The 15,387-nt window shown below is 41.3% G+C and overlaps 1 protein-coding gene across 1 annotated transcript; it reads right to left on the bottom strand.

Moving 5' to 3' along the window:
* Window positions 1–3,493: 3,493 nt before the first annotated feature.
* LOC147902672 (protein BPS1, chloroplastic-like) lies at window positions 3,494–4,516 on the bottom strand. The gene has a single exon (XM_087373918.1). The coding sequence runs from the start codon at window positions 4,514–4,516 to the stop codon at window positions 3,494–3,496; it is 1,023 nt and encodes a 340-aa protein (XP_087230044.1).
* Window positions 4,517–15,387: the final 10,871 nt, after the last annotated feature.

Genomic DNA, 15,387 nt, shown 5'->3' with positions numbered 1-15,387 from the left:
ACACACACACACACACACACACACACACACACACACACACACATGCACGCACACCCACACATACTTTTCAACAAATGTTTCAAATGTCTTACTTTTTTATGTGGATGTAGGGAGTTATCTCATTGATGGATGATTGACACAATTTTTCAAGCCCCAGCTTATTTTGATGTCCATACTCTATAATGGTATAGTGATGAGCTTGTATGAATTCTTGTGAATCTATACCTATTCATAATCCTTCTCTTTAGCCATAAGATTATTTCAACATTTGTTTCTTATCTGGTATAGGAGGGACAGAGAGAGGGAGGAAGAGAGAGAGAGAGAGAGAGAGAGAGAGAGAGAGAGAGAGCAGGGGGGGAGGGGGGGGATTATATTTTGAATTGCTATTTCTTTTTGTTTGAGGGGAATAGGAGGCGAAGAGAGAGAGAGAGAGAGAGAGAGAGAGAGAGAGAGAGAGAGAGAGAGAGAGAGAGAGATTATAATTTTGAGATGCTATGTTTTTGAATATTTTGAGGCAGGTAGTAGAGAGAGAGAGAGAGAGAGAGAGAGAGAGATGAAACTGATAATGTTTTGTTTGTTTATGTGGGGAATAATCTTTGTTTGTTTGTTTTGGGGGAGAGAGAGAAGTAATCTATATATTTTGAAATAATATTTTGTTTGTTTGTGTGAGGGTGTAGGTTAAAGGAGAGAGGGGGATGGAGACATAATAGATAGGGAGATATTAAAGAGAGGGGAGGGAGAAGGACGGGGGGGGGACACGCAGAGAGGGGGGAGGGAAAAAGAGTTGGAGAGAGCAAGAGTGAGAGAGAGAGAGAGAGAGAGACAGACAGACAGACAGACAGACAGACAGACAGACAAAGAGAGAGAGAGAGAGAGAGAGAGAGAGAGAGAGAGAGAGAGAGAGAATTGTGAAGAATGATTACTATGTTTGTTTATGGGTGAAATAAGAGAGGAAGAGAGCTATTGTTAATCAAATGAAACAGACAAGGACTATGGAGATGGAAAATGATAGATATCTAGGTAAGTTACAATCTGTTATACTAAAGAGCATCAAGGATGAGCATGGGGAATGGATTCCTCAGCTCTACAAAAAATATTCATGGATAACAATGCAACCCGCTAATTGTGGGTGCTATAAAGTGGATCATAAGGATGCAATGGACATATCCAAACATTGGAAGGGGAGGATAATGGATTTTGAGATGTCTCCCAATAGCAAAACAATAACACGGGTATATATTCAACACATCTTTACCCATACAGACATATATGTGCATCCACATGCAGGCCTTCTATATCGTAGACACAATTATAAGTATTCCAAAGTGTACTAGTGTCATGCTTCAAAGTATTTGCATTTGTTTGGTGTCTATCTTATGTCTTGTATTTGTTTTACAAATTTGTATCCATCTACTTACAAAGAATGGGAGCTTGTAACATGCATTTGCATGTCCTCCATGCTAAGATCAGGACTCTTCAGTACGAAGGTTGCACACAATCAGAAATGAAAAAGGATGGGACCTTCTTTTATGAGTCAATGTTTGTAGTTTCGGATCAAGAAGGCTAGTATGGAAGATTGGAATTGCTTGCCTTGCCTTCTTTTGACAGTCCAAAGTGGCCACTTCCAAGCATAGAGATTAGTGATTCATATAGAAATAGGATGCTTAATGATGTGAGAAATGCTATGAAGCCAACTACTAGTGGAAGAAATGCTAGGCCGAGCTAGTTTCTTCCATTCCCATGTTTTGTTGATTTCTTTTCTGGTTGTAGGCACTTGAGAAAAACAAAGATAACATATACTTGCAAGAGCTTAGAATAGGACTGGCTATCTAAATTATTTGACAATGGATGGACAACGAGAACATGTCATAGTGAAGACTTGATACAATAAAGAAACTAGACGGACATGATATTTTCTTTCTTAAGGTTGACTTTGATAAGACATATGATAGATTGGAATGGGATTTTTTAATCCAATCTTTGCAAGACATGGGTCTGGGTCCTTCCTTTGTTTCAAATTTCAAGCTCCTTCTCATCAATGCTTCAGCTAAGGTTAATGTCAATGGGAAGATGAGTGGTCCTTTCTTTTTTAAAAGATTAGTCAGACAAGGATGCCCCTTGGCTCCTCTCCTATTTGCTATAGCAGCAATGCTCTTAGCTAGCTCCTTAGAAGCCAGATCCAAGAGCGAAGTCTCCAAGGGATTGAGTTTATTAATGGTAAATATCTTGTGTGTCAATAGTTTGTAGATGATACTACACTTACCCTTACAAATACTGAGTAGGATGTAAGCTGTGTGATGGATTGCCTTGATGTTTTCTATAAAGCTTCAAGGTCTTCAACTAACCATTCCAAAACATTGTATGATACTCTTAGTGGTGGCAAGGAACATGTGGCGAGAGCAAGTGTTAAAGATTTGATGGAGAAAACCCACGCATCTTTGTTGGACTAGCTGTAGTCTTTGAACTATTAATTTTAGAGTGGAGAACTGGAGCAAAGTATACATAGAGCACTAAGAGGGCTTCCATGTTTCCCTCTTCAACTTGTAGGATGTTATAATTGTCATTCACAAAAAAATGAGCAAAGAAATACGATCCATCCAGTAGTGAGAAGCTAGGAATACTTCCTCGATTGATGTGATGATCGATCGGGTGCAAATGGACCCTCTGTTACAGTGGCGAAAAGAATGGGACCCCTTGTCGTATGGATTGCTTGAGTGGGAAACTCTCATAAGAATAGCGATAATTTGAAATTATGGGAGTAGCTTTAGTGAAAAGGGCTTTTGTCATGTGGATGAACTCCTATCCAAAACCAAGCTTAATCGACATCACCTTAAGGATGAACATCTAACTAATCCAATCCATGCTTTCTCAAGATCCAAGTTGAGCGACATCGACTTTTGATTTGGATGTGACTACACAATCGATTGTGAGACGCAGTAATTTGTAATTTTGTATGCAGGCTATAGCATTCAACATTGTGATGGGGCACGAGTCTCCAGGTTGCAATCAATTAATTCACCGAGGAATAACTCCCTGATTCATTGAGCAAGGGAGATTCTCTGATCTTAAGCAAATGTTCCAAAGTGATGTAAGAACCTTGCCACATAGCATAGCTGATCTAGTAGTATTCGAAGAAGTGCACTGGGATGGCATCTTGGCTAGAGCCCTTTACCTTCACCATGGAATTAGTTACGAGTAGCAAATAATTCGGATTGTGACACGTGCCAAAGGATGTGAATTTTTTTTTGGAGGCATTACACAAAAGGCATGAATGGAGGATGAATGTTCTTTATTGTTATTTGCAAGCATCACCCAAAAGGGATCATTAGTCTCTTCATATGTACTTCCTTCGTCCAACATAAAACACAACACGAGATGAAACGAATCATCATAATTCAATTTGAAGTCGTATATAGGGGTTTAAACCCCTTAATCTTGTACATTTTGGTTGTGTAGCCTGCCGAGTATACAAGGTCCACACAGGTCGCATGGCTTAAGAACTCATGGGGAGGGCATCTAAGAGAGCCACTCTGATGGCGACGAGCCTTTGGAAGAGATCCGTTATCTGTTGTTGTAGCATGGCCATCGATCCTTGCACGTCTCGCGAAGTCTTTCCAAGAGTCTCAATGACTCGCCTCAACTCTATGACTGAGTCGCAAGCGAAAGAGGATGGCGTCGAGAGCATCTTGTCCACCAGGCGATGAATCTCTCTCACTGTGACTCGCATGCTCTCAAACTCCTGCAAGAGAGCAACGTCCTTAGAGCTCCGCCTCTCCATCTCCTCTTGCACTAATTCCTGCTCCAATCTCAGAAGAGGAGTGGACCATGGCTGCCTGTTGCACCTGAGTACAGTAGCTGGGATACTAGATTTCCTGGGCTTTCTCAGAGACAAAGCATCAGCAAGGACTCCCAAGACCAGAAGGGTGGTGCTCCTCGCCCCATCCATTGCATCAATGCCACTGCTATTATGCTTCTTCTGCATTCCCATTTTTCGTAGCAAGGAGCCGCAAGCTTGCAGCCTAGATGGCGGTTCGACCCCGTTGGTGGCTGCCATCTTATGCAGGCATTCGGAGAGGGTGCTTCTTGCCCGCATCAAGTTTGGCAGGCTGATCGCCCCCTCCCTCGAGTCCAAACAGTGAAGCGCATGCCGGACCAAGCGGAGGTAGTCGTGGATGTCGGCCGTCGCGTCTTTGAGAGCGTTGCAGACGTCCAGCAACTTGACGACATCGTCAATATAGTGCTGGCAGAGTTTGTGCTTTGCAGGCTGCATCTCCAGCGGGCTGGAAATGAGGGTGTCAACTGAAGTCTCCGTGGACAGAACTACAGCCAAGGCATCGAGCAGCCAGTTGAGGTGAAGGTAGGACGAGCCGCCTGGAAGTTGGAGGTGTTGAAGGCGCTCTGTCAGGTCTACTTCAAACTTTTGCAAGGCAGGGTCATGGCATTCCCGGGCGATATTGCGTTGCTCCGCTCTGAGAGAGAGGGAATGCGCCAGGGAGGCAAGAAGGGAGGAACCCATGGAGAAGTACTGAGGCTGAATACTGATTGGGATCAAAAGAACTCGGACGATGTCGACGATATTGAGGAGTGGGAGTGCGAGTGTTTTATCTTATCGCGGAGGACAGACAGCTCACCGTGCCAAGGTCTTAGTTTATGCGCTATTCTAAAGTCGCATGCATGTGCAGGCCAGAGTGTGCTGCTTTATAATATACGAGTTCTTGACCTTGTCCTATCTTACTTATATTACAACACGTTTGCATTGCTGCTTATAGGATATCGTTATTCCCCTTACACGACGTAAGAAGGCATCCAGCTCTGAGGGCGCACGTTGCTCTATACAAAATTACTCTTTCCAACGTGACCTTCAGTGCACAAAAGCCATCATGGTCTGTACCAGCGTTGCTTCCTCTCCACCGAACCAATGCCTTAAAACGAGCTTGAGACACCAAAGCAGAGTGTGTGGATTGCTTGCACTTTAGCTTTCAATTGTGTGTCATCCGCGTTACCTAGCTTGATACAGTGTCCCCTTTCTCACATCAATCAACTTGTGGGGACTTTTCTTAGTTGCTTATCTATACACAACATGCTCACCTTGTTCCTCACCAAGGCTGACCCATGTAAGGGGACATGCTCAACGTGTTGGCCTTGCTCCTCAACAACGCATCATTGGAAGGGGGACATGCCTTTTTATTTTGGATACACATCATATCACTCCTCATGAGAGTACCTATCTCAGGGAACACATCCGTTTCAAAGGGAGACAGTCCACCATATATTTATTTACCCTACTTCAAGATGTTTACTCATTAAACTCATCACATTAACTCCTCCAAGCAACTCCCCATATTTTCATTTTTGTTTAGGATTTCGAGATATAATGTAGTTGGGAGAGAACCAAAGCACATGTGTCATTTATATTATGTTATGAGAATCTAGGCACTTCACATGCACAAATAAGCCGAGTGCCTCATTGACAGAGAATATTGAACACTAGATGGAAAAAGCACAACATCAGGTTCTATCTTATTCGAGTAGGCTTGGCTACCAAGCTTGCTTAGTTAAGTGGAAATGAGGTGGCCACAATAGAGGCTTGATGTGATGTTTTATCTTAGCGTCTCCTATAAATTAACCTCGGTCACTTACTTTTTGCACTTGAATAACTCTATTATGAATTCAATTCATTAATTGAATAACCATACTCTTATGTGTCCAAATTTGATCTTTTGTTCCAATGAAAATGTTTCCAAATGTATATGGTAGCAAAAGCCTTTATTTTTGCATGTCACAAGGACATTTAAAATAACCTGATTTTAGAATGTCCCAAACGGATGTTTTGCAATAATTAGGAACTTACATGGTTTGTGCTACTTCACCAATACTTCTTGGTGATACAGTTTAAACTTACATCGTCGTCACACAATTATTGCATGAAGATGGTGTCTACACCGAAGTCATAGATGTTTAACTAAGCACGTGCATAGACTTTGCAAATCTCTCAAACCAACTCTCAATGTAACAATGTATGAGACAAAGGTGACTCTCAAAAAACTACACCAAAGAAGACACCCTTGCCAATTAAAAAACATTCTTGGCTCTTAGTGCTTTTCTTAAAGTGTGGAAACAACAACCTTGGGGGCCAATTCTTAGTGTTAAGTACAATAAGAAATTCTTTATCTCATCATATTGGTCTATTCATAAAGTTACCTTTATAGAAACATAATAAAAAGTATAGCTTTTAATTAGTATTTCACATTATATATCTAAAGATTGAGTATCTTATATTGCATTGAAATCAATTAGTACTCTTTCAAAACCTCCATACTCGTTAACAAACAAATGTCAATGTTGGAAAAACACAACTACTTAAGAATATCTTCATTGGTTAGAAGCCTACAAATTGCCACCACTTAGGCTTCATTCACCATAATCATAGTTGCTAGCCAAGTTGAAAGAGTTTGTATCTATAGGTGTCGATTACCTCCTTGGCAAGAATGTGATTGAGTACATACTTCCATGGCAATTCCTAAAATACATTCAAGCCCATTCACTCTAGCCATGCAATGGCTATTGACAGCCAAGTTCACTCTAAACAGGGATGCTGTTCAATTTCCTTCATCCTCTTTGTCATCTTGAGTATCTTTGGATCTAATGATAAATCCCTTTGCTTACATGGTGTCTTCATTTACTGCAAAATGGTTACCATGCTTTTTTTGGTCACCACTTGTACTTTCTCATTCTGCAAGGATAGCCTTTGCAATGCATTTAAATTTCTCTTTGATAGGATTTATGACTTAAGATAGACGTGAAGCATCACTAAGTGATTGGAGGTGGACTCATCCATATGTAAAACGGTTTAAATCACTGTATATGATCAAAATTTTTGGGACAAAACCTAACCCTAAGGGGTGAACATGTATCTATTTCAATATCTTTGGAATATAGCATAGTGAAGAATTAGTTAGTCATCTCTCTCTCTCTCTCTCTCTCTCTCTCTCTCAACATTGATACATTGATACATTCAATGAATTCAAAGCAACAAATTGGAAGTACATGCTTCAAATTATAGTTTAGAATACATCAAAACTAGGCAGAACTCTTACCAAAAGAGGGAAAGAATGCTAATTTTTTACCATCCATAGGTTGCTTGTAAATTGAAGATCAAAAGAATGGCTGCAAGATGAGATTTGCTTGCCCCTTCATACTACATGGTGCTTGCTCACGTTCTCCTCATGTTGCAAGCTCTTTGGCTCCTTAAGACTCATGCTTTCCTCCCTATCAACTTCCACATCTTTTTCTCTTTCATTCTAGGGTGAAGGAGCACCAAAGTAAGTGTTAATCAGGTCGTGCATTATTTCATCCTCATTTAGTGCATCCTCCTCTTCAATGCAATACTAGGTTATTGGATAATCCATACATGATGACAAAACATGGAAAAAATGGATCCTACTTGTCAAAATTGTTGAAAATTCTCTGTTCCATTGGTATGTTTGTCAAGAACCTCTCTAGAAATATACAAGAGGTGATAATTCTATTGATAAAAGCATTGATAAAATGCTTTATGGATAGGACTTTGTATACTAGATTTTGTGATCCAAAGAGTGTTAAGGTACCTCCTTATTTAAATATACAGTTTGCAAGTTGTGATACTGTTTACATGACCTCCCCCCCCCCATCCCCCCTATTTTGCCCAAAAAATAGTGATATATTGGGGCCTTTCAAATTTCAATTTTGAATCTGTCATTAGACCCTCATTAGATAGAGCATTTTTGTTTTTTACACCTTCTCATTCTGAGGTGCACTTTGCAAGTTGTGATGCTTTTTGTATTAGCTCCCATCCCTATTTTGCCAAAGAAATAGTGTTGGGGCTTCTCAAATATCAAATTTGAATCCATCATTGGGATAAGCATGAACAAAGCAACATTTTTTTTTAAAAACCTCCTCATTCCAAGGTATGGTTTGCAAGGTACAATGCCTTTTGTGTTGGTTCCCCTTTCGATTTTTTAAAAATTCCTAGGCTAGTCCTTTAAAAAATATTGTCAAACTATTATGTAAAAAACATGATAAAGCCAACATATTCAGCCTTTCAAACTTCCAAAATCTTGGAAGCTCGGGGGTTTTAGCTCGGAAAATGGTAAGTCCCTACGTGATACATGGGCAGGAACATGGAAATATGTCTTCTTGACCATGAGTATGGTACCCCATTAGCATGATTCTTAGTACAGGCCTTCAAGTAGGTGACTTTAAGTCCTCTAAAAAGTATCATGACCATCGGGTACAATTTACATGCCTAGAAATTACCAAGGTATTTTTTTAAACGCCCATGCGTGATGCATGGACAAAAACATGGAAATATGGCTTCTTGACCATGCAAATGGTACACAATGGGCATGCTACTTTTTGCAAGCCTTAAATTAGCTGAGTTTAAGCCCCATTAAAAATATTATGGCCATCAAGTACTATCTGCATGCTTAGAAGGCCACCAAGGCATTTTTTTGTATGCCCATGCTTGATGCATTGGGAAGAAACATGGAAATATGTCTCGACCATGCAAACACTACCCAATGGTCATGATACTCTCCATGGGGCTTAAGGTATGTGTAAGGTATTCTAGTCATCAAGTCCTATTCATAGATGTTTTTATCGAAGGTATACTAATATATTAATATAAAAACCTAGTGAAAGTTTGTCGCTTGGCTCATTTTTTTAGATTCACAATATTGATAGAATATAGTAGAATTTTGTATATTTTCTTTTGAACTTTGTCATAAAATGTGTGAATCCTGGAAAAACTTTAAAATTTTTCACATAAAAGTTTCAAATTCTAGCGAATGTTTCAAACTTTTTTTCTAATTAGGGCATACAAACTTTCGATACCAATATGAAAATTTTGCTTCTTGACGAAACTAACCTTAAGAAATCATCCCTAGTCCCATTATCATGCTTAGAAGACCACCAAAGCCTTTTTTTGTATGCCCATGGGTGATGCATGGGATTGTATGCCCATGGGTGATGCATGGGAAAAACATGAAAATATGTCTTCTAAGCATGAGAATGGTACCTATGGGCATGATACTTTGCATGGCCCTGAAATTAGGTGAGGCTAAGGCCTTTGCAAGGTATCATGGCCATATAGTCCCATTTGCATGCTTGGAAGACCACCGAGGTAATGTTTGTATGCCCATGCATGATGCTTGGGTAAAAACACGTAAATATGTCTTCTAACCATGAAATTTTACTCAATGGGCATGATAATTTGTGAAGTAATTAGTTTACGTTATTTCAAGGCCCCTACAAAGTATCATGGCAACTAGGTGTTGAGATATCGAGCTCCACTCGTGATATGCTACGGTGACCGTTGTGTATTTATGTCACCGACTTGTTAGCTGGAGATGCGGTTGGTACACCGCCCACGAATAATAGCTGGATGACAACTATCCTTATCTACACTAGTTCATGGCTCAGTTAGTATGCCACCTAGTTAGTTGAGTTTGGTTTGAGACCCACATATAGGGTTCTTCTATTTCTTTGTACTAGAGTTCTTTTGGCTTTCACAACTAAGAAGAGGAAAACTGTTTTCAGCCTCCACCTTTGTGTGTATTCCCCCATTTTGATTGTGAGAAAGCCTCAAGTGAGACTCCTTCCCTCTCTCCCACTATCTTCACATGGTATTAGAGCCTTGTTCGTGGTAAGGAGCTCAAGAAAGCAAACCAAGTTTGCAGTGTCCTGGTAAGAGGACCAGTGTTGCTTTCCTTTTTCGAGTTTGGGAGCAAATCTCTATAGGTAGCACAGCCGGAAGTGCAAGAGTGCACTGTCTCAGATTGAGACGCCCTTCGCGGTGTGGCGAGAGGGCATTATATGCTGCGGTGACTTTATTTTTCTGATTCGAGGTCATTTCAGGGCCCGTTTTGGAGGCGGAAGTTCTCCGTAGGCACTTAGAAAAAGGCCCTGTTTTTGCTGTGCGACCACTGTTCTACAGGTCAGTGAAAAGTTGCCGCAAAAATTGCATCGTATGCCTGTGTGCAGAGACATTGGGAGTTGCAGATTCATGCTTGTTGCCTGTTGATGCAAAATCGTCACTAGGAAGTGACTGTGTGGTGAAATACCACTTTCGTCAGTTTTGCAGATCTGCCCGTGTGAGGCAAAAGCTGTGTTTTTTACAGTGATAGAATATTTTGCAGTGCTCTGTAATGGCATTTGATTCTCTTTCACAGATTGTCATTGAAAAGCTTGACAAGAACAACTTCTAGGCATGGAAGTTTAGAATGACGAATTTCTTGATGGGAAAAGGCTATTGGGAGTTCATTACAGGAAATGAAGAAGAACCTGTTCTTCCTAATGTTCCCAATCAACAGGAAATGCAGGCATTCAAAGGATGGCATGAGAGAGCTAGGAAAGTTATGTACTGGCTGTCTATCAGTATTTTGGACTCCATGATTGTGCATATTCAGGATGCAAGTACGCCAAAGGATGCATGGGATACTTTGGCAAAAATGTACAGCACAAATACGCAAGCCAGGAAAATGCAGCTCAAGCAGGAGCTGCACAATGTGCAAAGAGAAAATATGAGCATCAATGACTACCACATGAAGGTGAAGAAAATTGCGGATGCACTTGCTTCCATTGGGTCACCAGTGGATGATGACGATTTAGTTTTTGTGACCTTGAATGGTCTAGGAAAGGATTATGCACAGTTCCGGACATCCATTGCCATCCGTGAAAAATTTCCTGATTTTGAGGAGTTGATTGCTCTTCTAATTTCTGAAGAGCAGAGAAATGGTGGTGCATCTTCTTCAGTAGGAACTTCAAAAGAAACTATCTTCTACTCAAATGCTGGCAGAGGTAGAGACAGAGGTAGAGGAGGCCGATCTGCAGGCCATGGTAGAAATCAGAATATGCAGGAAACGCAAGAAAACCAGTCCTATGCAGGAGGACATGGTAACTCTAGAGGCAGGGGGAGCCAAAGAGGTCGTGGTGGATGGCAGAGAGGCCAAAATGCAAACAGCAATGTTGAATGCTACTGTTGTGGCAAAATGGGTCATATGGCTAAGGACTACTAAAAAAAGCAGAATGACATTATGAATGGAAAATTGCAACAAGGCAATTATGCATCTTCTAGTAGGCAGGGTGATGACAGTAATGAGCATCTATTGATGGTGCAGCATATGACCAATTCTATGACAAGTGCAGAAGAACGAAATGATGTGTGGTATGTTGACTCAGGTGCGTCAAACCACATGACAGGTCATGCAGAATGGATGCAAGATGCAAGGAAAATGGAAAAACCAGGATTTGTGAAGACTGGTGATGATACTGCACATCCTATTGTGCAGATTGGCAAAATTCCTTTGTCTATGCAGGATGGGAAAAAGAAATACTTGTCTGATGTATTTCATGTCCCGAACATCACCAAGAACCTGGTTTCTGTTGGTCAGATGGTTGAGCAGGGCTTGCAGGTTAGATTTAATCCTCATGGATGCTTTGTTGAGGATATGAAAAATAATGGTCGCTTGATAGCAAAAGGAAAGAAGAAGGGCAGGATGTTTACGTTGGATGCGGACATGCCTGAATTGAGTGCAGCAATGTTTGCACATGGGACCGGTGTAGTTGCAGATATTGATATCTGGCACAAACGCATTGGTCATGTTAATATACAGTGACTTAAATCAATGCAAGCCCAAAATATTGTTGCAGGATTGCCTAAATTCAAGGTTGCAGAAATGCACAAGGTTTGTGAAGCTTGTCAATTTGGGAAACAGGCAAGGAAACCTTTTCCTAGGCATGTTCAAGAGAGTAAAAAGCCATTGGAATTAATCCACTCTGATGTGTGGACTACTAAAGCTGCATCTATTGGAGGCTGTCACTGATTTGGGAGAGTTGCATTATTTCTTGGGCATTGAGGTGATTAGATCACCAAGTGGGATATAGCTCTTGCAGAGGCAGTATGGATTGGACATGCTGTCCAAATATGGGATGACAGGCTATAAGCCTATTTCAGTTCCTTTGGAGCAGAATGTGAAGCTGAGCGCAGATGCAGGTGAGCTTCTGGAAGACCCTACTATGTACAGACGCATAGTAGAAAGTTTGATTTACATGACTATTACCAGGCCAGATTTAAGCTATGCTGTTGGGTTGGTAAGTCAGTTTATGCAGGCTTCAAGGAAACCGCATTTGGATGCGGCTAGACGCATACTCAGGTATGTGAAGTCCACATTGCAGTATGGACTATTTTATGAGGCTAGGGTTCAGATACAGTTGCATGGATACACTGATGCTGATTGGGCTAGTAGTATTTCTGATAGACGATCTACCAGTGGATATGTGTTCTCTTTTGGGAGTGCTACAGTCACTTGGAGCAGCAAGAAACAGCCTACAGTTGCCTTGTCGAGCACAGAGGCTGAGTACAGGGGTGCAGCAATGGCTACATGTGAGGTAGCTTGGTTGCATAAGCTACTTTATGATATGCATCAGTCTACAGATGGGCCGGTTGTCATTTATTGTGACAACATGAGCAGTATACACTTGGCAAAGAACCCAGTCTTTCATGCTAGAACAAAGCACATTGAGGTGCATTATCACTATGTGCGGGAGAAGGTTTTACTAGGTCTTATTGATCTAGTTTATGTCAGCACAGAGGATTAGGTAGCTGACATATTCATGAAAGCATTGGGCGCAGAGAAGCTGCGCAAGTTCAGAGACCTGCTTGGTGTGCAGGAATTGGGATTGAGCTCGAGGGGGAGTGTTGAGATATCGAGCTCCACTCGCGATATGCCAGGGTGACCGTTGTGTATTTATGTCACCGACTTGTTAGCTGGAGATGCGGTTGGTACACCGCCCACAAATAATAGCTGGATGACAGCTATCCTTATCTACACTAGTTCGTGGCTTAGTTAGTATGCCACCTTAGTTAGTTGAGTTTGGTTTGAGACCCACATATAGGGTTCTTCTATTTCTTTGTACTAGAGTTCTTTTGGCTTTCACAACTAAGAAGAGAAAAATTGTTTTCAGCCTCCACCTTTGTGTGTATTCCCCCATAGTGATTGTGAGAAAGCCTCAAGTGAGACTCCTTCCCTCTCTCCCACTATCTTCACACTAGGTCCCATTTGGATGCTTAGAAGACTAGCAAGGTGGTTTTTTGTATGCCCATACGTGATGTGTGGGTAGAAACATGGAAATATGTCTTGTTGACCATGAAAATGGTACCAATGGGCATAATAATTTAAAAAATAATTAGACTAGGTGATTTTAAGGCCCATGAAATATATCATGGCCGTCGGGTACCATTTGCATTCTTAGAGTGCCACCAAGGCATTGTTTAGGGCACATGCGTGATGCATGGTCAAAAACATGGAAATATGGCTTCTTGCCCATGCAAATGGTCCTCGATGGGCATGGTATTTTGTATGAAGCTTAAAATAGTATATTATAATCCCTATTCAGAGTCTCATAGACATCGATACCATTTTCTTGCTTAGAATACTGTCGGGGTATTTTTTCCCCTCACATGTGTGATGCATGGTCAAAAACAAGGAAACGTGGCTTCTTGGCCATGCAAATGTTACCTAATCGGTATGAAACTTTTAATGAGCCTTAAGTTATTTATTTTATTGAAGTATTATTGCCATGGCATCCCATTTTCATGCCTAGAAGACCATCGAGGCACTTTCTCCCCGCACATGCATGATGCATGGTCAAAAACATGGAAATATGGCTTCTTGACCATACAAATGGTACCCGATGGGCATGATACTATGCAAGTGATCAAAATTATTTATTGTAAGTCCCATTAAAATTATTATGGACATCAGATGCATGGTCAAAAATATGGAAATATGCTTGATGGGAATGAACATACCTTAACACATGTGAGTTTAACACCCATTCAAAGTATCATGGCCATCAGGTCCCATTTGCATGCCTAGAAGGCCACTAAGGCATTTTTTAAATGCCCATGCATGATGCATGGTTAAAACATGGAGATATGGCTTCTTGACCATGCAAATGGTACCCGATGGGCATGATACTTTGCATAAGAAATAGATTAGGTGATTCAAAGGATTGTGCATTGTTTCATGGCCATTTGGTACCATTTTCATGCTTAGAATACCATCGAGGCATTTTTTCCCTGCACAAGCATGATGCATGGTAAAATGGAAATATGGCTTTTAATCCATGCAAATGGTGCCCAATGGGCTGTTGAGATATCGAGCTCCACTCGCGATATGCCAGGGTGACCATTGTGCATTTATGTCACCGACTTGTTAGCTACAGATGCGGTTGGTACACCGCCCACGAATAATAGCTGGATGACAGCTATCCTTATCTACACTAGTTCGTGGCTCAGTTAGTATGCCACCTTAGTTAGTTGAGTTTGGTTTGAGACCCACATATAGGGTTCTTCTATTTATTTGTACTAGTGTTCTTTTGGCTTACACAACTAAGAAGAGGAAAACTGTTTTCAACCTCCACCTTTGTGTGTATTCCCTCATTGTGCATGTGAGAAAGCCGCAAGTGAGACTCCTTCCCTCTCTCCCACTATCTTCACATGGTGTCAGAGCCTTGTTCGTGGTAAGGAGCTCAAGAAAGCAAACCAAGTTCGCAGTGTCCTAGTAAGAGGACCAGGGTTGAGGACCAGGGTTGCTTTCCTTTTTCGAGTTGGGAGCAAATCTCTACATGTAGCACAGCCAGAAGTGCAAGAGTGCACTGTCTCAGATTGAGACGCCCTTCGCGGTGTGACAAGAGGGCATTATATGCTACGGTGACTTTAATTTTCTGATTCGAGGTCATTTCGGGGCCCATTTTGGAGGCGGAAGTTCTCCGTAGGCACTCAGAAAAAAGCCCTGATTTTGCTGCGCGACCACTATTTTGCAGGTCGGTGAAAAGTTGCCGCAGAAATTGCATCGTATGCCTGTGCGCAGAGACATTGGGAGCTGCAGATTCATGCTTGTTGCCTGTTGATGCAAAATCGTCACTAGGAAGTGACTGTGTGGTGAGATACCACTTTCGCCAGTTTTGCAGATCTGCCCGTGTGAGGCAAAAGCTGTGTTTTTTGCAGTGACAGAATATTTTGCAGTGTTCTGTAATGGCATCTGATTCTCTTTCATAGATTGTCACTGAAAAGCTTGACAAGAACAACTTCCAGGCATGGAAGTTTAGAATTACGAATTTCTAGATGGGAAAAGGCTACTGGGAGTTCATTACAGGAAATGAAGAAGAACCAGTTCTTCCTAATGTTCCCAATCAATAGGAAATGCAGGCATTTAAAGGATGGCATGAGAGAGCCAGGAAAGTTATGTACTGGCTGTCTATCAATATTTCAGATTCAATGATTGTGCATATTCAGGATGCAAGTACGCCAAAGGTGGCATGGGACACTTTGGCTGAAATGTACAG

The sequence above is a fragment of the Dipteris shenzhenensis genome, chromosome 4, assembly GCF_047967505.1.
Source record: "Dipteris shenzhenensis isolate YYH24624 ecotype China chromosome 4, Dip_SZ_1.0, whole genome shotgun sequence".
In the NCBI taxonomy this organism is placed as follows: Eukaryota; Viridiplantae; Streptophyta; class Polypodiopsida; order Gleicheniales; family Dipteridaceae; genus Dipteris; species Dipteris shenzhenensis.
The sequence above is the reverse complement of the archived record's forward strand: the minus strand, read 5'-3'. Positions and strand labels throughout refer to the sequence as shown.

Bases quoted from the DNA above. Each gene is read 5' to 3' on its own strand.
- LOC147902672 (XM_087373918.1), bottom strand. From the start codon at position 4,516: ATGGGTTCCTCCCTTCTTGCCTCCCTGGCGCATTCCCTCTCTCTCAGA.